Source organism: Microtus ochrogaster (genome assembly GCF_000317375.1).
Source record: "Microtus ochrogaster isolate Prairie Vole_2 chromosome 6 unlocalized genomic scaffold, MicOch1.0 chr6_random_2, whole genome shotgun sequence".
In the NCBI taxonomy this organism is placed as follows: domain Eukaryota; kingdom Metazoa; phylum Chordata; class Mammalia; order Rodentia; family Cricetidae; genus Microtus; species Microtus ochrogaster.
This window is the reverse complement of record NW_004949095.1, coordinates 5,824,836-5,847,939: the sequence shown is the minus strand read 5'-3', so window position 1 is coordinate 5,847,939 and position 23,104 is coordinate 5,824,836. Positions and strand designations below refer to the sequence as shown.

The window sequence follows — 23,104 nt, the reverse complement described above, 5'->3', positions numbered from 1 at the left end:
AATTCTGTGTTACATAATTAGTGCTTCTTTCCATCTTAAGTTCTCTGTTATGTAATAATGCTTGCTTACAAAATTATGCCTGTCCTACTTAGGATAGCTGTCGCTGGGAGGAAACACCATAACCAAAACAACTTAGGGAGGAAAGGGTTGATGTGGCTTACACTTCACATCGCAGTCCCTCAGCAAAGGGATTAGGACCCTGAGGCAGGACAGGTGCTGCCTACTGACTTGCTCCTTCTGTCTTCCTCAGACTGCTCTCAGAGCACCCACCAGCCCAGGGGGGCTGGGGCCTCCCACATCAATCACTGATTAAGAAATTGTCCTACAAATCTGCCTACAGCCAGATCTTAAAGAGGCATTTTCTCAATTCAAGCTCTCTCCTCTCGAATGACTCTAGTTTGTGCTAAGTTGACTTAAAACTAGTCAATATAATGCCTATTATTACCTATTATAATGCCTTAAATTGTCTATATAAGACAGTAACAAGATAAGTGGATAAAAGCATTATGACTCAAACAAATGAAATACCAGTTTATACCTATAAATTGCCACAAATTAAAATAGCAGTCTTGACACAAAGTGCAGCAGTAGAAACCTACACCCTGTCAGTGTACGTATGGGTTGATAAAGCTTTGAAAACAGTATTGGTGTCATCACCTGAAGCTGAGTAATGAAATGCCTTACAGCATGAGCAGGTCTTTGCTGGAGTGAGTGTGTAGATGTACACACATCCTAGAGAAAAATCTTCACATGTGTTCTATACATTCATATCTATAGTAACCAGAGAGAGGAGGAAGTAACTTGAAAGTCTGTAAAATAAAATGTCTAAGGTGTAATATAATCATACATCAGTTTATTCTCAATTTAAGGAATTATAAAACCATTTAAAATCAAAATAGTAACAAAATAATGATGTAAAGTAATCATGGAAGACCATATTTTAAAATTATATTTAATGAAGTCTTACAAAATTATTTGTAATATAACAGGCTTTGTTTTTTTACATATATGGAGAGAGTGTATGCGTGTGTGCGTGCACTGTCACTGAGATTGTCATATAGATTGCCTGTAGATTTAATGATAAGGTACAAGGGTGAAGTCAGCCAGTGTAGTCCAGACTCACATCCCGTCTCTGCCTCAAAGCTGTGTATGATCCCGTCATCTGGGGATGACATTTTCTTGTGTGGACCCGTTTCACTGTGTCCTTCAGCCTTGCCTTTGTATCCTGTATTGCTGACTGGTATATAGGGCTGACACCTGTGGCATTTCTTTGAGCAGTCTGTAAGCTTTTCCCAGGATACGCTAGTCCCTAAATTGATTGGTCTTTCACATATACTAGCTATACAAGTTAAAGGTAGCTTTTTAAAGATAAATTCAGCTGGTGAGATGGCTCAGCAGGTTGGAACAGTTGCTACCAAGCCTGTCAAGATGTTGAGTCCCATCTCCAAGACTCACATGGTAGGAGGAGAGAATACACCTGGCAAGTTGTCGTCTGACCTGCATATGTACAACATGGCCTGTGCATGCCCACATACATTCACACATACATACATACATGAATATAAATTTGTGATTTTTTATGCAAGTATAAAGTCTTGTCAAAATGTTTATTTAAATCCTTAAATATTAAAAAGAACCGGGAAGATACAACCATTTCAATAAGTAATTCCAAGAAATACACTTAGAGGTAAAGAATACTGACAAGTGTACAAATAATTACAAATTAACAATCACAGGACATTAATCAGTTAGTTACACATAATTTATCTTCATTGCTGTGACCAAGAATTTCAACAGCTTGAAAGTATAAAGTAGCCTAGAGTTTCCGAAAGTATGCACCTGAGATAGGACACCTTGGAGTGCTTCCTAACCTCATTCACAGTCTTCCAGAATTTTTCCTGAACTATATAAACTGTGTGCATCAGATATTAATTACTTCAAAATATAATAGAATAAAGGCTAAAATATGTACACTATTCTTTGCTGCCCTTTGGGGATGTTTGTTGAAGGGAATCTAGTAAAGGGAGGCAGCAAGGGGCCTTCCTGAGGAGAGCAGCAGACTGAAAGGAAAGGTTGCTTTGATTTTACATCGTAGGGTGAGACAAGGATGCGCACTGTGTCTCGGGAGTGAGTGATGAAGAGGCGGGGTGGCGTCCACACGCACACAGTTAGCTCCACTAAGAATCATCATCTGGATTTGGAAAGGAGAAGGAGGGGAGGGTCTTTTTCTGTGGGTAGTAGTTTTTATTAGATGTGCTCAGCTCAGTCTGCGTTATCCAGTGCTTGTGTGAGCAGATGACTGAGCACCCACAGATGGAATGCGTGGTCATACCTCTAGAACAAAACCATTACATGTTGAGTTTGTTTTAAAACTTCATATAAAGAATTTTCATCAGAGGTAGACAATTATAGTACTTTTTTGTTACTCATTTTAAGACATAAAGTTTAATGGTAAATACATCTAAGAATATACTTTGATTTATACTTTATTTCAACAGTTTTCTAAATACTTACTGACCTTTTATGTGTTGGCATTCATATAAAAGAGCACATAATGATCCAAATGCAAATCAGAACAACAAATTCTAGTCTCTAGAACTGTGCAAAATTTTATACAATTAGAAACAATAGCATCAAAAGACTCATGCAGATAATGTGCATTTAAAAGTAAATATTTTGTCTTTTACAAATTTTACACTTCTATAGTTAATATCAGTAAACATCATTCTTAAATCTCTTTAATTTTGTATATAAAATTAAAATACCCTTACTTAGCATTTCTAAGTTAACGTGTTTTTCAAATAAAGACATTACTACCATATTAAATAGCACAGAGTTACCAAATCGTAGACTTAAAATCAGTGACACAAATCACATATACAGAAGGTAACATATCAAATGCAGTGTTGGGTAAGGAATTAGAGTACAATGCCCTATCAACTGTATATAAAAGGTAGAACCTCATTCAGTCCCGGTCCAGTTGGATTTGGTGAGCTCCCATTAGAACAGACATACTGTCTCACTGGGTGAACCAACCCCTCGCGGTCCAGATTTCCTTGCTCATCTTCTCCCTCCTTCTGCTCTTCAACTGGACCTTGGGGGCTCGGTCTGTTGCTCTCATGAGGGTCTCTGTCTCTATCTCCATCCGTCGCTGGACAAAGATTCTATGGTGATATTCGAGATAATCATCAGTGTGATAGTGGGGCAAGGCACTCTCTACTCTGCTGCCCAAGGACCTAGCTGGGGACAACCCCGTGGACACCTGGGGTCCCCTCCAGAGCCAAGTCTCTTGCCAACCATAAAATGGCTCCCTTAATATAGATACCTTCTTCCCTGCTTCTATATCCACCCTTCCTCCATCTCCACCCTCCCACTCCCCCAAGCTCTCTCCAGTCTTTCCTTTCTCCCTTCTCTCTCCTCCTCCCCTCTCCCCTTCCCCCATCCCCACCCCCATGCTCCCAACTTTTGCCCAGCAATCTTGTTTGCTTCCAATTTCCAGGAGGATCTATATAAGTTTTTCTTTGGGTTCACCTTGTTATTTGGCTTCTCTTAGGCTTGCAAACTAAGACTTAATGTCCTTTGTTTATGGCTAGAGTCCACTAATGAGTGAGTATATACCATATTCATCTTTTTGAGTTTGGGTTATCTCACTCAGGATAGTGTTTTCTATTTCCATTCATTTGCATGCAAAATTCAAAATGTCATTATTTTTTACCGCAGAGTAGTACCCCTGCCTTTCCCTCTTGGGTACTGGAATTATATAGCTATATAATAAGGGAAGCGCAAAACTTTCTTTTTTTAATATCCAGTGTGCTGGATAATTTTATGTCAACTTAACACAAAATAAGTCATTTGAGAGGAAGGAAATGCTTCCATAAGATAGAACTGTGGGCAAGCCTGAAGGATGTGTGAAGCACAATTAATAAAAGTTTAGAGTCAGAAATTGGGTTCAGGGGTCTGGAGAGATGGCTCAATGGTTAAGAGCATTGCCTGCTCTTCCAAAAGGTCTTGAGTTCAATTCCCAGCAACCACATGATGGCTCACAACCATCTGTAATGAGGTGTGGTGCCCCCGTCTGGCCTGCAGACACACACACAGACAGAATATTGTGTACTTAATAAATAAATAAATATTTAAAAAAGAAAGAAAAAAAGAAATTGGGTTCAACCTCAAGATCCGAAAAGCAAAACATCCAGCCACTGGCTCTTACCTCAAACTCAATCTGAAATGACAATTCTGCCTGCCAAAATCTCAGAATAAGACTGTGTCTGAGAGCTGTTTTCCTCTCTCCCCCATCTTATATTTCTTTTTAGGTCTGAGGTTAAAGGCATACACCACTGGGATTAAAGGCATGCACCACCCAATTTCTATTGCAACTAGTGTGACTCCTGGGATTAAAGTTGTGTGTTACCATAACCTGTTCTATAAGGCTGACCAATGGGACTGTTTTACTCTCAGATCTTCAGGCAGTCTTTATTTATTAAAACACAATTGAAATGCTTAAAAAAAAAAAGTAGAACCTTAATCATTGTGTTACAGAAGGATAAGGGAGACTGTAGGTGGGCCCTGCTTTATCGGGTGGTGCCAGAAAGCATGTCCCATGACCCCAGCAGAAAGTGGGGAAGAAGCCCAGTCTTCAAGTAACTGTCATATTGGCCCTTGTTTTACTCATACTATAGGAATTCCAAGAAAACTGAAGCGGTTTTGGCCAGTTACTGATTATAAATGCTGTCTATCTCATTTTTTTAAAATCTCTGAATAGGGAATTTCTAGTCTCTCAAGGGCCTAAGAAAGAAACCGCGTCTCTACCATTCTGAATATAAATTGTGAAGTTGGTAGCCCTCTGGCGTCATTGTTGGTAAGATTGCAGGGTAGCTCAGCTCCCTACAGCTCAGTGAGAACGTCAGCAGCATGTAGATGCTCTCAGTGCCCACATGTGACTACTGCTCCAGTTCATGGTACTTAACATAATGCTTAAGTAGGTGTACCGTAAACTGTTTCTTTCCGGAGAAGTTAAATTACTAGCCTTGTGTACAAACTGATAGACTAGAAAGGCAGTGTGTGTGTGTGTGTGTGTGTGTGTGTGTGTGTGTGTGTGTGTGTGTGTGTTGCTTGTTTTTACAGTTGGTGTTTAAATTTGGGGCAGTTCCAATCCTTCAGTTTCAGTAAGTGGTCAGAGGTAATGTTGTGGAAGTTATAAGTGTAAATATCCACTATTAAACCTTTCCTCATCTACCTGAGCAGTTACAAGATAATTCAGAACAGTAACAGTGAACTGAAGCCCAGCGGTGGTGGTGCACGCCTTTAATCCCAGCACTCGGGAGGCAGAGGCAGGTGGATCTCTGTGAGTTCGAGGCCAGCCTGGTCTACAAGACCTAGTTCCAGGACAGGAACCAAAAAAGCTACGGAGAAACCCTGTCTCGAAAAATTAAAAAAAAAAAAAAACAAAAAACAGTGAACTGAAAATTACCCTGATTTAGGCTGGGATGGCAGAATGAACCCTCTGATTCCAGATACTGTGGTTCTGTTGGGGTGAATTATTTGTAGTTTGGTTTGGTTTTTGCTTGTTTTGTTGATGCTTCTGATGACTTCAGGAACTTAGACAGGAGCTGCTAGAGCTGGGTTCTTGCAGCAGTGTTTCCCTCGCTCCTATTATCAAAGCAATAGCCACGTAAAAACCAGCAATACCATTGGCAGATACCATAAAAATACATGTGCTTACTCCATCTTCAAACCTAAAAACCTGCATTTTAGACAGGATGCAGCCTGTTCATAAATACCAGCCACTCTTCACGTAAGAGGACCCTGAGGCATTACTGCAAAGAGAAAAACATCTCCTAATTTTTATGATACAAACTCTTTACAGTTATCAAATGTCAGTCTTTGGAAATGTAGACCAAGTCTGTAGAACTAATGTTTTTGCTAATGTTTCATATTGTTAAATATTTGGTTATAAAAATCTAGCCAGGCAGTGGTAGCACACAACTTTGATCCCAGCATTCAGGAAGCAGAGGCAGATGGATTTCTGTGTGTTCTAGTCCAGCCTGGTCTAAGTTCCAGGACTGCTAGGGCTAGACATAGAAAACCTTTCTTGAAAACAAAAAATAAAAAGTCTGAAAAATGTTATTTTAGTAATACACTTCTATATTTTAGAAGTGATGCAGATGTAATAGAGAAAAGCTGTCTAGTCAATACATAATTACATAATTCTCAGCTGGTTTATAACCTTTTATTTTGGAACTTCAGTAATTTATAACTACCACATTTACAGAGACGCTACTGAATGAAAGCAGATTGGTTTCATGTTGTGAACAATGTTCATTTATTTAATTCATGTATGATATTTGGAAAGGGTTGTCAAGTTTAGGAAAATTATTATAGCTTCATTCAGTTAAACTTAAATTTTATATGATGTTCCTGTTAGACGCTTAAGTACAGCTCGGTCGGTCACTAAAATTACTGTCTGGATGTAAAGTGAAATTTTGCATTCCAATTTTACATTGTAATTTTCTCCCAAATATATCAACTATAATAGTGTATTAGAGTTTTCTCTTTTTCACATTAAATAATCTATTTAGGACTTTGATAGAGTTGACTTCTAGTCTGTGATTAATTTGGTGGTCATAGTGGTATTCAAGTTTATGTTCTAAAAGTATTTTTAAAGGTAAGAAAGCATAGGACTTAAAATTTCTGAATAGGTTTTCATTTGAACACTTCATGAAAAAATGTTTAAATAACTTGAAGAATACTGTAAAAAAAACAGTGTGGCAGGGAAGTTGTGAGAGGAAGGAGAGTGTGTACTGGGAGAGGCAGCAAGCTAGCCAGGCCTCTGCGCTGTGCTGGGCACCACCTCTTGTCTAGTGTCATCACAGAGAACAAATGAATTTATAGTCCTGAATAAATGTGATATGAGCAAATTCAAAGCAGCCGGAATGTTTTTAAGTTAATGGTTATGAATAACATCAGCTTATCATAGGGCACGGTAAAGGTTTGAGCGCAGCCCCTGAGGACGCGCTGTCCCCAGCAAGTCCCAGAGTGGTGAACCCGTCTTCTCAGAGCTGTAGATTTCAGGTTCTTCTCTGAAAACATACTAAATAGTTTCTAAATTTCTTTCAGGAATTTATATGGAAACTAGGGAATAACTGACACTAAGCTAGACTTAAAAGGTAAAGGATTTGATTTCACGGACCTGTATCTATAAGTAGTGGAAGAGAATGGCCAACAGGAAAACTGGGGACTTGTTTAGAAGGCATGGGCCCAAGTCCTGACAGTTCATGAATCACGAAGGCAAAAGTAGGGAAATGGATATGCTTCTCTCCAGTGACAATTTTCTTTTGTATTTTCTCTGTGTGTAGTGAACTCTTGGGAAATATTTTTGAAGTAATAACTGCCTATGTTCAGTACTGATATGACCAAAAGATATGTCATTCTCACTGATATCAGAAAACATGAAGATGGCTAGGAAATTAACTTTAGTTTGTGGTCATAAAAATGATTTCAGAAACTCAGTTGCTGATCTTTAAAATAAATAATATATCTGCATCTACACGATTGAAACTCTCTTCATAGCTGAGACTGTCAGCTCTAAACAAGGGTATGAGAAAGCATTAACTCCCCATGGAAGGCATTGGCTGTATTGACTTGGGGAAGTTTCATTAGATAAAATAAAAACTGAGAACTGGTAATGGTTGAATGCATGTAATTACTGAGATTCAGAGATAAAATGACCATCTCTTGCCACTTCAAGAGCTCAGTCTCTTTATCCTTTTGTGTGTGCTGGATTTTTGATTGCAGCCTAATCTATGCTTGGAAAACAACATAAGGAGTCTTTACAAGGAACTTAGGTTTGTATGGCTTGACCCCAGCTCTAGAAGTCTCAACCCCAAGAGATCATGTTATTATATTAATATATTCTAATATGACATGCTAGAGAACATCTGTGAATTGAGTCTTCTTCCCTCTGCACATCACTGAGACTGCAAGTGAGGGCTCTTTGTCGGGTCTGTTCCAGGCATCTACCTGTCGGACTTGACGTACATCGACTCGGCGTACCCATCCACGGGCAGCATTTTAGAAAATGAGCAAAGGTCAAATTTGATGAATAACATTCTTCGAATAATTTCTGACCTACAGCAGTCCTGTGACTATGGTGAGTGAAAAGAATGTCTTTTAGAGTTCATTTCAGGTTTGGTGCCATGTGGCTCAGTTACGTTCAGTTATATTTCTTTTCTTAAGTTTCTAGTTACTATGTACTTTACTAAATAATCATCTGTCATCTTTTGCCTAGATATTCCCATGTTGCCTCATGTCCAGAAATACCTGAATTCCGTTCAGTATATAGAAGAACTACAAAAGTTTGTGGAAGACGATAATTACAAGTAGGTCCATCTTTAGGTTTGGGTGATGCTTTGTCTGGTTCTCCACTTTGAGCCTTACCCTTTCGTCCGATGCGTTTAGGTATGGAGCACAGTGGGAAGGGTAATTACATGTGTTTCTTTCAATCACGTGGCATGGGTGAGCCAGTATGCAAATGCTCCCGCTTTTCTTTATTTAAAAGTAGTCTAGCTTTTAAGCCAGCAGATGCTCTGTAGAGAAAGAAACTGAAGGCAGCCCTGACAGGCAGAGCTTGATTCCAGGGCCCCACATGAGGAGGATAGAACCAATTCACACAAGTTATCCTCCCTCAAAAACTAAATATAGTAATTTAAAAATACATTTTAACATTCTTAAGCTGTAAACAACAACACATTTAATTCAAAACTGAGGGGTTTTTTTTTCCTTTTTCTTGTATACTCAGACTCTTTTCCTACGGAAATGAATATTTCTGTAAGCAGGAAAAAAAGATATGCCATTCACAAAATACAAAAATTGTTCCTTCTTAAATGATTATTTTTAGACACATCTTTGAAAGTGGTTTGAGAGACTGTTTAAGACTTCCTTTCCCTGAGTTATGGTACCATTTAATAAATCATACAGTCCTTTAGTAAGGACCCTTAAGCCGTAGCGTTTCTGGTTCCTTGTGGCCTTACTTCACATCACAACTGCTGGGGTAGAGAGGGTATGCTTTTTGTTTTTCTTTTGGTTTCTTTTGTTCATTTTTTCCTTTGCTTTCTTCATTATGTCTGGTTTTCCCTGTATTGCCCAAGGTGTCCCACATTGTTGTGCTCAAGCAGTTCTTCTGTCTCAGACCATTGAGGACTGGACCTGCAAGTGGATACCACCTCACAGGGGCATTGTTTATTGCCAAGCTTTAAAACTGAACTTTGTATCTTCAGCCCTCCCCCAGCCCCCAATTAAAGGGCCTGTTTGAGCTGACAAGATGGCTCAGTTAGTAAGGGGGTTTGCTTCCAAGTCTAACAACATGGTAGGAGGAGAAAATTGACTCTCTGTTTGATAAAGTTTTTCCCCAGGCAGACTCAACACACACAGGTCTACTCACCCCTGATAGGGAACCTACTACAAACTCAAGTACAGATACCACCAAAATCCAACTTGGTAAACCAATGAGTTTTATTGGAGTTACTTACAGGAGTGGAAATGGCTCAAAGAAAGCTGTATCACCAAAGCCCACCAAGCATGGGTAGAAACAAGGCTGGAAACCTGGAGCGTACTGCACGGCCTGCAGGCGGCTCTTCAGGTTGGAGAGTGCCCTCAGCGACTCTACAGGCAGCTTTGCTGGCCTCTGTTTCTTCCGGGTGCTGGCCTGGTCTCACTCTTTACAAGTCATCTTGTCTGGAGTGAGTCTCAGCAGTTTGACTTGTGTGCATCCTGGGAAGGAGGCCCTAGAGAATCTGGTCAGTTTCAGGGACTTCCTGAAACTGTTTGGAACTGTTTACCTTCCTGCTTAAGGAGCTTCCCAGAAGGATGGAATGTTTCAACCTCAGAGGAAACTATTATAGAACACGCAGGGAAGTCATCCTCTGTCCTTCTTGCTTGTATTATGGCTCCTGTGCACACAAGAATGAATAAATGAAGGAGTAAAAAAAATATAAAGGCATGTTTTTAAAACATGCCAAAATAGAATTCAGTAAGTTTTTTTCCACTATTAATGCTATAGTTTTTCTTATCCCCTTTGACTAATTATGATCTACTTTGTACTTACAGATTTCAGCAGTCTTAATTCTATGGTACAGAATTAGTCCCATTGAAAAACTAGAAATTCTGGAAAGTTATAAATTATTTTCTTCTGATATTAAATTTGTTAAGCTCTGATAATACTTTTATACATCTAAAATTGTGTTGTTTGAAAATCCCTTTATTATCATTTTCTTCCCCATATCATATCATTTTAATTTCTCTCTCAGCTTTTACACAAAATAAATTTTGTTTATATATAATGACCCATTTGAACCTAATATGAGGGTATTATTAGCTTTTTAAGGCTGGAGTTTCACAGACCTCTTACACCATGCTGTGTCTTAAGTTTGATGGTCTGTGTCTTACTATTTAGCTCTTTTTTCCTGTGCCTCTAGTTACTCTAGTATAAATACAGAATTTACATATGACAAACACATTTTGTCTAGGGAAATATGAACAGTTATCTTTGTCCTAAAATCTCAATACAAGTATCTATTAAAATCCCTCCCTAGGACAAGAAACTTACTGACATAAAGAGTATTATGTAGAACAGTCTAAGAAAAACCTATACAATTATAGAGAATTGTTAGTTTTTACTAACTATAGCAAACTTGTGTTGGAGTTTTTATTAAAGCTAATTGTTTTGTGTGTTGAGACACAGTCCCTCTATGTAGCTCTGGCTGTCCTGGAACCTGCTGTGTAGACCACAACACTTGGAATAATAGCTGATCCCTGCTACTGATGCCGTAGGTAGCATTGGGATGTAGTCAGCCAGCTCCCATTCCGTGCTAGGGAAGGTAGAGGGTGTGCAGGGAGTACAGTCTGCTGAGCCGTTTGTCTGCACTGTCAAGTAACTGGAATACAGTGTTTTATTTTCTTAGGCGATGAAGGAAGTGATATGTGATTTCATTGAAACTTCCAAGTCAGGTAGCACATTGCCTCTGTTTTATAAGGTCCTTGATTAAGCCCCCAGTGCCACCAAAACAGAACAAAAGACAACTTAATGAATTTTCTTTTTGTTGTTGTTGTTTTTGAATAGCAAGATTTAATAAACAAAAAGCTTAGATTCAGCCAATTGTGAAATGACCCATTGCTTGAATGACAAGCAGCAAAACTAAAACAAAACAAAACAAATAAAAACATTACTGGATAGGATTTGCTCCAATTCTGGTTGTGCCCATATTGCAAATAATTTATGTCTTCATAATATATAAATTGGGTGTAAAGTTCAAGTCCCATTTAGGATACCAAAACCACTCATTGTTCAGAGTCATTCTGATTTCCACCAGGATTTCTATCCTGGTGGCCAAAAAAGTAAGAGGTCTAAACACCGAGAAAAGACATAAGACAGACCCTGGCCATTCCCAAAGCCTGTCCCTGCAGGTTTTGGTGGAAGAAAATAACTCTTAAACATATTCAGTACTCCATGAACTGACTTACCAGTTTAATAAGCCTAGGAATAAAATGTAATATGTACCAATAACCTTTTTTTGTGTGTCAAAGGAGTCATAGGGTACTCAGGCTTCTCTGCTGGTGCCTCTTCTCAGGGTGTGTGCGTCTTCCCTCTAGAACTCCTACCACAAAATGGCACAGGTCTGTTTATATCACCAGCTCTCTCTCAACAAACTCTTCTTGTGGAAACTGGGGCTGCATCTTATTCAGATGCAGAGCTGGAAGTAATGTTCAGTGGTATCTACTGATTCTGTACAAGAGCCCATGCGTTGGGACATAAGATTTTCTCATGCCTGATTGTGCTACAGGCTTAATGCCCATCATTCCGTGTAACTAGAAAACCATCTCATAATAACTGTGCTTTTATCCAAGGGTGGCAATAATCCTGACAGTACTTATTTTTGCTGATTTCTTATGATGGTGATCATCTCTTGACTAGCGGAGTGCTCTTTCCTCTGTTGGTCCCATTTTCAGGGCTTTTGTTCCTTCTCTTTCTTCGACACCGTGCTTTCACTTTCTCCTCCTACTCTCTACGTGTAAACATGTCCCAGGTTTCTTCCTGGACTTTGCTCTACATAGTCCCTTTAAGTTTTCTTCATTCTAGAGGTACACTGTTCCCTCTGCAGGAAATACCTGCTGGTTCTGCCAGGCATCTCTGCTCCACCTTGTCTCTATCATCCTAAGCACCAGAGATACTTTTTTTCCTTTTCTCAAATCAAATTCATACTAAACAAAATTTTATCTATATACATTTATCTATTACATATATAAAAAATCATATAACACAAATTTTCTGTTCATTCAGACAACTTAGTAATACAAGGCTTCACAATTACACCAAAAACATTTTCTACAATTAACTGCTTCAGTATTGTTTCCCAGGATTGCTTTCACTAATAAAAATCAAAATATATTTCTGTGGAACTCAAAACTGGGTACTTAAATGGAACAAGTAACAAGAAATTCCCAGCATTAACTACCTCCCACCAACCCTCATACAGCCCCGGATGACCAGGAGAGCAGTGAGTGAGAGCCACCCAGCACAAAATCCTGCACTTATTTTAAAGCACTGTGAGATTGGTTAGTTTATGTCTCTCTGGATTTTGTTTTTAGCTTGACTGTGCAGTTGTGAACTTTGTAGATGGTGTCATGGTGTGAAAAATAGCTGCACACGCCTGTAAGACAAGGATTGAGAAGCCATTTTGGGAACAGTCTTGGTATTTCTGTAGACCTTTCATTTCATAAACTGGGTCGTTTGATTTGTTGGGTAGTTCTGTAAAAAGGTTTTCAGTATTAAAGTCAAGCCAATAGTTCATCTTGTCGAGAGTCTAGTGTAGTGGTGAGGCGAGCAGGCCTGCTTTTCGTGTCCCGCCTGACTCCCACACGGCTAGCTTAGCCCCGGAAATAACAACACACAAATTGTATTCATTTAAACACTGCCTGGCCCATTATATCTAGCCTCTTGGCTAACTCTCATATATTGATTAACCCATTTCTATTAATGTGTGTAGCACCACAAGGTGGTGGCTTAACAGGAAGATTCTAACCTGCGTCCATCTCAGAGAGGAGAGCTATGGCATCTGACTCACTTTTCTTCTTCCCAGCATTCTGTTCTGCCTACTCCACCCACCTATGTTCTGACCTATCAGGCCAAGCAGTTTCTTTATTAATTAACCAATGAAAGCAACACATAGAAAGAAGACCCACCTACATCAGTCTAGAAATAAATTATATGTTAAATACATGAGTACATTCCTGGACTTGATTATCATTTTATTAAGTGTATGTCAGTACAAATCTAAATCTATTTTTGCTTCTTGGTTGGTTTGTGTGAGGCAGGATCTCAAACTGTAACCCAGACTGGCCTAGATTTTATTATGTAGCCCAGGCTGGCTACCATGTCCAGTGTAATTAAAATCATCTTTTAGTAATTTAGTAAATGTCTTTAGCTGTGGTGAAATGTTTGGTACCTTTGTGTGGTAACTAAAGAGCCGTGTGTGTGTGTGTGTGTGTGTGTGTGTGTGTGTGTGTGTGTGTGTGTGTGTGTGTGTTTATTTTTGTTTTTATGTCTGGGTATTTTGCCTGCCTGGTGCCTGTGTGGGTCAGAAGAGGGCAGGGCATCATATCATCTGAAACTGGAATTACAATGGTTCTGAGCTACCCTGTGGGGCTGAGAATTGAACCTGGGTCCTCTGGAGGACTCTCTGGTGCTCTCAATCACTGAGTCATCCCTCCAACTCCCTATTGGATTTTTTGTAAAAAAAGCATGACTTTGATATTTTGTCAGTGTTCATTGTTTCTTACATTTTGCTCTTTTAAAATTTAGGCTCTCATTAAAGATAGAACCAGGGACAAGTACACCACGTTCAGCTGCTTCCAGAGAAGACCTAGTAGGTTAGTCCATAGCTGTTGATTGGTGCATGGTTTCCTTGGGGAGGGTTTTTTTTTCAAGGTGGGTGTCATTATCAAACAGTGTACCAGATAACCTGATCTCATAAGAAAGAATTATATTTCAAAGTGAGTGAATACTTAGCATATCTTATACTGCTTACAAAAAATCATTTTGGGTATTAAAGTATATCAGTGCTGTCTGGATTTCTGTTTTATTTTGGTTTTTAATTAAAAAATTATTTGTTGATTGTCAGTAATGTATAAATAAATGTTTCCTAGTTGAGGAAAATACATATGATATTAGCAATAGATTTGTGAATATTATCTTAATTATTAAGAATACAATTTAATATTAGGCAATGAAGATATTTCTATGGTCAGAACAAAAATTCTAATTTAAATAATTATAGAATTCAAATTTAGTGACTTTGGCTTTCAGTGATGGGCCACATGTTACAAATACAAACACCATACTTCTTTATCCATAGATTTACAACTGGTTTTTAATGTATATAAATCACATCAGAAATACTAAAATATAAGAAATTAATCATTAAAAATTAACTGATAAGTGCCTTTTAAAAATTACCAACATAGACCTTTAAACTAAGGTTTCTAGTGCATACCTAAAAATCTGAAGTCCTGGTTCATCAGGGGAGGAAATGAGCTGCATGACACTGTCCAGAGGAAGCACGCTCCAAACAGAAGATGCTCTGTCTGATTCTCTTAAACGTGCTTTTCTCCTGTTTGTTCCTTAAGACAGGATCCTGCTGAGTAGCTTGTGCTGGCCTTTAACTCCCCATCCTCAGGCCTCAGCCTCCCCAGTGTGGGATAGTAGGTGCTCACCACCATGCAGAGTTTGTTTGTATTTTGTTGGTTTTGTCTGTTTTTTGTTTTGTTTTGTTTTGTTTTGTTTTGGACATGTTTTTATTCACTGTGTAGCTCTAGCTGGGCTGGCGTTCACAGAAATCTACCTACCTCTGTCCCTTGACTGCTGAGATTAAGGGGGTAGGGCCAGCAGATTTTTGTTGGAGAGTTGTTTTGAAAGCTACACATTATGAGCTGTTTTTTTATTTCCATAAATCAGTTCAAGTGTCAGGCAGTGCGGTAATCATTTCTACCCTGAGCCTTTGACCTAGCCTGCACATTTCATTCAGAGAAACCCAAAGCCGTGTGTAAACAAGCAGGGCATCAGATTGAAACTGAGTCAGAAGACCTAGGTACTATGTCTAGATTTTTGTCTGTGAATTAAGAGCCCAAACTGATCTCTTTCTTTTTTGATAAATTAGGGAAATGTTTATACCGCCTCTGTTTTAACATATTTAAGAGAGATAAAAATTAGTAGATTTTTGTATGGTTGGAGGTTTATTTTAGAATTTGGAAAATACATATGTCTTCAAGTGAATTAAATAGAACTAACAATACACACTTTGATATCAGAGAGGTTTGGTTTGGTTTTTTATTTTTGGTTTTTTTGTTTGTTTGTTTGGTTGGTTGGTTTTTCTAGACACAGTTTCTGTGTGTTAACAGCTCTGGCTGTTCTGGAACTCACTTTGTAGACCAGGCCCTTGAAACCTGGTGACAGTTTCCCTCTGTCCTCTCCTCTCTAGGTCCTGAAGTGGGAGCCTCTCCACAGAGCGGGAGGAAGAGCAGTGCTGCCGAGGGGGCCTTCCTGCCACAGACGCCCCCGTCCCCTCGGAACCTGATTCCACACGGACATAGGAAGTGCCATAGCTTGGGTTACAAGTCAGCACTTTCAATTTTGTCTTTCCATTGTTTTTAAGTTGTTTGCAGATGGATTTACTTTTGATTTCTTTGTTAGTAAAACATGTTTCTATATTCTGTTTACTTAATTAGTTAAGTAGAAATTAGGTGCCTGTGTGATTGGTCTTCAGGATCAGAAAAAAATCTATCTTGTTTGCCTAAAAAGAGTTTTCTTTTACCTGCATTTGGAAATGAGTGTATCAGAGGAAGAACAATCAGGAGCTCTGAGAGCCACAGTAATAAATCCAGAGAGCTATGCTGAAAGTTTCCTTTTAAAATTGTAGCCTTGTTATCAGAGCTATCAATTGTGACAAACACAAATAATAAACTAAGTTATAAGAACTACTCTCTTTAGTCCTAAATACAAGGGGAAACCCCGATTCTCACTTAGTGCCATTAGTTTTACACTGTTGATTGCTGAAGGAGGAATGCATTTCCAGTGGGCATGTTCTGTTTCAAGACAAACTCAGAACACTCTTGGTTATCTTTTATGTCCTATGCTAGAAACAGGAGTCGTAAAGAGTGTTTCTCTTTGTTCCTAGTTTCATTCATAAGATGAACACAGCAGAGTTTAAGAGTGCGACATTCCCAAACGCAGGTCCACGGCACCTGCTGGATGATAGCGTCATGGAGCCGCATGCACCATCACGAGGCCAAGCTGAGAGCTCCACGCTTTCCAGTGGGATATCCATAGGTGAGACGCTCACTGGGGCCACCCACTGCTGCCAAAAAAGAATTTGAACAAGCAGGCAAAACCAAAATAACTTAACCACAAAAACATTCATTAACCCTAGCACAGTGGTTCTCAATCTCCCTAATGCTGTGACCCTTTAATGCAGTTGCTCATGTGTGATGACCCCCAGCCATAAAGTTATTTTGTTGCTACTTCATAACTATAATTTTGCTGCTGTCATGAATCATAATGTAAATTTCTGATATGCATCTATTTCATATGTGACCCCTGTGAAAGGGGGTAGGCCGTTTGACAACCCCAGTGTCGTAACCGTCTTCCCTAGCATAAATACAAAACATATGATTTAAAACAAAGGCACAATCAAATGTGAGGTGATGGTAATAGTTATTGTTTTTCAAGTTTTGACTCCAAATGAGAAGGCATTTGAGAACTTTGAGAAAAGACTGTAGGCTGCTTTAATTGGTTAACACATGCAGTTTGGCTGAAAGTGAGGAAAAGGAAGAAAGGAAGGGGTCAAGTGTGACTCCAAAGTCATTTGAATTATCAGCTCATTAGCTGATGGTGATCTTACCATACACAGGACTGGGAGAGAATTGTCTGACTGGCAACATATTTATTGAAGCGTGGCTGAACTTGGCAAGTCAAGACTTAGGTTTTGAACTTCTTTGGTCTTAATAGAAATGTCAGGCCATTGAATGTATGAAAATAAAATATTTGTGGTATTTCAAAATGTAAAACTTGTTTAGGTCACCCAGGTATAGTATAAATAAGTAAGGACATTCTCACGTATAGATGTTTATAGAAATTATTTTGTGTATATGTGTGCTTACACCACACGTGTGGAGGCCAGAGGTTCTCAGGATGTCTTCCCCTAGCACTCCTTACCTTATTTTTGAGATAGACTCCTGCACTGCACCTGGCCGGCACTGCCAACAACCCCTCAGGGCCCTCTTACCACTTCTCCCTTGCTGGACTACAGGCGTGCACTCGCTCCTCATGTGAGCACTGCTAGTGTTTCCCCAGCGCTGAAGAGGGAGATTCTAAATGTAGCCATATCTGATGCAAGTTCCCATAGATGCCCAAGGTAAGGTTTCATGATGGAAGCGTGCAACATGGCAGAACCATTCACCTTGTGTTGGAAACTGAGAAAGGATGTCTTCTCTAGGACATTCCCCTTTGTGACCTGAGCACCTCCTACCACCTCCCAATAGTGCTCCGCCTGGGGACCGTGCCTTTAAAATATGGACTTCTACAGGATATTATAGGTCCAGACTGTAGCAAGTCAGCACACCAGTAATCCCAGCACCTTGGAGGTCGAGGCAGGAGGATCACAATTTTGAGGATAGTCTTGAGCTATACATTAAGATTTTTTTTTTTCTGTAAGAAAAAGGGAGAAAAAAACCCAGTAACATGAGAATGAAAAATTGACCAAAGGTTTGTAGGGATTAAGTTCCTGTGCATTAACATGCATTACATAGCAGAACCATGGCTGGAGAGCCCTGAGTAGAGTAAATTGGTTTGGTTGGAGGTCTCTTGTTATTGTTGAAATTTTTTAATGATTTAAACTTTATTATAAAGAATTTGCAGCTGGGCGGTGGTGGTGCATGCCTTTAATCCCAGCACTTGGGAGGCAGAGGCAGGCGGATCTCAGTGAATTCAAGGCCAGCCTGGTCTACAAAGCAAGCTCTATTACACAGAGAAATCCTGTCTCTGGGGGGAAAAAATCTTACAGCAAAATTAACCAGACCTATATCTCATTGAACTCCTTTATATACAATTAAAATAGAATAGCCCTCAAGCTGTGGAACCTCACACTGGAGTGTGTGTGTGTGTGTGTGTGTGTGTGTGTGTGTGTGTGTGTGTGTGTGTGTGTGTGTGTGTTGGGTTTTTGAGACAGGGTTTCTCTGTAAGGCCCTAGCTGTCCTGGAACTCTGTAGACCAGGCTGACCTCAAACTCAGAGACACACCTGCTTCTTCCTACTGAGTGCTGGGATTAAAGGTGTGTGCCACCACTACCTAGCCACTATTGATACTTTTATGACCTTATCCACCATCAAAAAAGAAGAGGAAGAGGACAGAAAAAACAGTCCACGGCATAGTTAAAACTAAAAACAAAAATCTTACCTTTGAATTAAGTGAACATCAGCTGCACCCAGGTCCTATCATCTAATATTTGCCCTGTGTTGTTTCCCTTTCTTCATGGTATGCTGTACCCACTGCACATTTGTTTACATAGTTCATGCATGTATTATAGTCTAGGATCCACATAGGGAGAACATGCAGGGGTTTTTTTCTTTTTTTTTTTTCTTTTATTTATTTATTTATTTTTTATTTTTTATTTTATTTTTTATTTTTTTTTGAGACAGGGTTTCTCTGTGGTTTTGGAGCCTGTCCTGGAACTAGCTCTTGTAGACCAGGCTGGCCTCAAACTCACCGAGATCTGCCTGCCTCTGCCTCCCAAGTGCTGGGATTAAAGGCATGCGCCACCACCGCCCGGCTCTGCAGGGTTTTTTCTTTGTGATACTGTATGGCCTCAGTACATTCTAGATCCATCCATTCTCCTGAAAACTTGGTGGTCATTTTTCTTTAGAACTATATTCTTTTGTATCTGTGTACCAGATTTCATTATCTATTTCTCTGTTGACAGACAGCTAGGTTGGTTCCATTTCTCTGAAGCAGCAGTAAACATGGGGTGCTGATACCTCTGTGGTAGGACATGGCATTCTCAGGGTATAGCTGGGTCATTTCTGAACTGATTTCCATAATGGCTGTAATTTGTACCCCACCAACAGAGAATAAGTGTTCTCTATATCTTCCCCACCATTCGCTGTCAGATTTCTTGGTGGCAGCCATCTGACGGGTGAGAGGGGTCTTGAAGGTTTAATTTGAAGGAAGCTTTTGATTATAGCTTCAGTCTCATTGCTTTTGATGAATCTGCTTAAGTTGTTTATATTTTCTGAATTAATTTTGGTATATGATAGACATTTAGAAATTCTGGGTTTTTCAGCTTTTTATAGAGTTTAATTCTTCATAGTAATCTCTGATAATGTTCTGTTATGATCCCTCTATCATGACCCATTTGAACTCTAATTTTGTTAATTTGTGTCTTTAAACTCTTTTTGACAGGAGGTCTAAGGGTTTGTCAATCTCACTATCTTTTCTCAACCGTTTGGTTGAATTTTGTTTACTGCCCCTTTAATCTTTAAATACATTGTCATTTACTGTGTGCGGGGTTGGCTGTGTTTGTTGCCTCTCAGATTTTTTTTTTTTTTTTTCAAGACAGGTTTCTCCGTAGATTTTGGTTCCTGTCCTGGAACTAGCTCTTGTAATCCAGGCTGGCCTCAAAGTCACAGAGATCCGCCTGCCTCTGCCTCCCAAGTGCTGGGATTAAAGGCGTGCGCCACCACCGCCCGGCACCTCTCAGATTTTTAATGTGAGCACTTAACCTCTACAGATATGTCCCAGAGGTTCTTCTGCATGTGTTTTCATTATCATTTGACTTTAAGCATTTCTTTTTTTACTTGAACTACTCATTCAAAAATGTATTTTTAGTTTCTAAATATTTTTGTGGTTTCTGTAATTATTATTCCATTGAGTTATTCCACTGTGGTCTGACACAATACAAGGAATTAATTCCAATTTTTTGTTTGTTTGTGAGGCTTGGTTTGTATTCTATATGATAGTTTGGAGAAGGTTCCATGTGCTACTGTTAATTGTTTTACTTCTTTGTTTAAATTTTTTTTTCCTTTGAGTTTTCAAGATGGTGTTTCTCTGTAGCACGGGCTGTCCTGGAACTCGCTCTGTTAGGCCAGGCTTGCCTCAAACTCAGAGATCCACCTGCCTCTGCCTACTGAGTTCTGGGATTAAAGGGATGGGGCACCAACGCCTGGCTTTTTTAAAGATATTTATAAGTCATGTCTATGTGTGTGCATGTGTACATGCCTTCCACCTGTGTGTGCCTTTGTGGGCGCATGGCCAGCAGATTCTAGAAGATGGTCAGATCTTCTGCAGCTGGGATTCCACTTGGCATGAGTGCTGAGAACCAAACTTGGATCTTCTGAAAAAGTAGTATAACTTTCATTTAACCCCGAGCTATCCTTCCCAGCCTGTTTTTACTTTTTCTGTAATTCTGTGTATATGTGTGTGTCAGTTTGTGAGTACAAGTCCCCCTCAGACACCCTTGGTACTGGCGTTACAGGCCTTTGTGCGCTGCCCAGCATGGGTTCAGGAAACAGGTCCTCTGCTCTTAACTGCTGAGCCTGCTCTCCAGCCCCCATCTTTAAAACTGTGTTTTATTATCTGATCATGATTTCTTTTTATAATTAAAGACTATATCCATAGTATGCTCAGTTGTGGTTTTAACAAAGAGAAAAAAGGTCTTCTGACTGTCATGTTGCTCAAGGGCTAAACTATATTATTGCTATAATCTCGATGTCAAAATCAGTAGAGATCCATTATCTGAGCATACTGGCTCCGTTGGCCTGAGAATAACAAATCCTAAACACAGAATTGCTTTTGAACCCTTGAGTGCCACTCAGCACTTGTTTCTTTGGTGTTGTCCTCTGATGTAAATGTTGCTAATTAAACATCAGAAATCAAGTGTTACCGGAAATACCTCTTAGTGACTTTGTAAGTAGTCCATGTGTAGTGTCAGCCTTGATCTAACCTGTTTTCAGTTAGAAGTTTGTTATACCTATGGAATCTAGTATGTTATGTAAGAAAACAAATTTATATATTTAGCTATCTCGTCTGTGTGTATTAAAATTATTCTCTAGTTTAGCTGTAGCTTTTACTTTTTGTGTGTGTGAGTGTGTCTTGTCAGAAACATAGGTGAATGAACCGTTTGTGAATCTCCATAGAGTCAGGATTTATTGAACAACAGATTCACAGGTACTGCAATTTTATGGCAGCAGTTTGCCAGATATTACCACTTTCCTTGATCTCCTTAGCCAAGGCAAACACGGGGTCTTTTATTCCAGTCTTAATGGAAAATAGCTCCACATCAGATATTACATACCACACAGAGTGGCTACAAAGGGTGAAGGAAACTGGCAGAAAGGCTGATGGGGGGGGGGGGCGGTCACGAGCCTGCAGGAGGTCTGTGAGGGGCTGCAGCTGCTGCTGTGGAATCTGCTCGCTACAGGATAGGGGTGAGCTATAGAGTTGAATCCAGGGACAAAGGGCAGGACCAAGTCCAGCTGAACTCAGATGGATGGACGGGAAGACAAGCAGACAGTCTGAGTAAGTCATCTCAACAGTAAGAGCTGAGCTGCAGCGTGTCTGCCCATGATGGGACGGTTAGAGCCGGTGCCATCAGTGGCGTCAGGGTGAGGGAGTTGCTCCCTTCTTGATCTGGTGTCACCATTGAGTTCTTGATGCTGGTTTTCTTCATGTCGTGTGAATAAGCACATGTGCTCTTACAGTCCCAATTCACGCTGGCACTTTTTCTACTCCCCTGAGACCCTTGTCTAAAATGCCCAAGGCTCTGGGTTTGAATCCCAGCACTGAAAAAGAAAAACCCTGAAAGGAAAATGGCTGAAGTGTATATCCTTAATTTGAAGTAAGGATGCAGTAATCTTCTACTATTTGCCTACATAACTAAGACATGATGTAACTGAAGTAGTCAGGTGCCATCCTGTACTCTAGAACAGCTGTGGGAAGTGGGTACAGTCAGCTGGGCTAAGCTTCTCTGTGCTGTGAAATGCAGTGGTGCCCAGACTGTGCCGTGCCCTGGGAGACTCTAGTTCAGATCTGATCGAGCTGTTAATCATGGTCGCATATCGGTTTCCAAACAAGAAGTTAGTATGTCGTGACCTTCTTTGAATTTCAGTTTTGGCAAACTTAGCCTTTGCTCTGAACACTTTGGTAGAATTTTTTTTTTTTGTGGTGTTGATAGTCTAACTCGGGTAGACCAATACTCACCAGTAAACTGCATCTCCAGCCCTTGGATTTTTTTGTCGTCATTGTGTGTTTTTGTTTTGAGACAGAATCGACTGTTATTTGACCAAGGCTGTCTTTGAACATAAAGTCCTCCCCTCTGCACCTTCTAAATACTAGGGTTGTTATTAGCATGTACCACCAGAAAATTCATTTTTTAAAGTAGAAAGTCTAAACTGGAAAAATTACTGATACAACAATAATAGAATAACTCTTGGTTTTAGGGAGTAGTGATGGCTCTGAACTAAGTGAAGAGACCTCATGGCCGGCTTTTGAAAGGTAAGAGAAATTAGCCACTAAAATTGCTTTGACCTTTGGCCTGTCTTAGGAAATAATATGAATGTGAATTGGAAAAAGTTGTTGTTACTTATTACTATTATCTTTTTACTGGCAGATGAGATGGCAAGTAGATATTTAACTCTGGAATTGTACATGAGAATGGCTATTGTGATCTTTATATATGTTTATTTGGTGTTTACATGTGTTTTGAATTTTTGAAATTATAACATTTTTTAGCAATAATAAATGTCAAATAAAAATTTTAAATAACCATAAGTAATTTCTGTGTACCAAAATGACATTATTTCCATAGGTCTGTGTAACACATTTATTTAACCTTTGCATTCTTAAGGACAAAATAACAGCTAATTTTAAATTACAAGTAAAGATTGACATTTGACACAAGAGGTCAGTGCATGTATAGTGCTTTTTGCTAACCTACTGTACGGTCATGCTATCTTTTCGCTAACCTACTGTACGGTCATGCTATCTTTTCGCTAACCTACTGTA

At 39.5% G+C, this 23,104-nt stretch overlaps 1 protein-coding gene across 4 annotated transcripts in view; it reads left to right on the top strand.

The window, feature by feature from the left end:
* Positions 1–23,104, top strand: part of Ralgps2 (Ral GEF with PH domain and SH3 binding motif 2) — a 157,264-nt gene that overhangs the window by 112,338 nt on the left and 21,822 nt on the right. For all 4 annotated transcript variants that reach the window (XM_013352534.2, XM_005363921.2, XM_026787585.1 and 1 more), the window contains exons 9-14: positions 8,012–8,149; positions 8,288–8,378; positions 13,856–13,923; positions 15,531–15,666; positions 16,227–16,378; positions 22,540–22,594. In XM_013352534.2, coding sequence (XP_013207988.1) covers positions 8,012–8,149; positions 8,288–8,378; positions 13,856–13,923; positions 15,531–15,666; positions 16,227–16,378; positions 22,540–22,594 — 640 coding nt within the window. The remainder of the gene's footprint in view (positions 1–8,011; positions 8,150–8,287; positions 8,379–13,855; positions 13,924–15,530; positions 15,667–16,226; positions 16,379–22,539; positions 22,595–23,104) is intronic.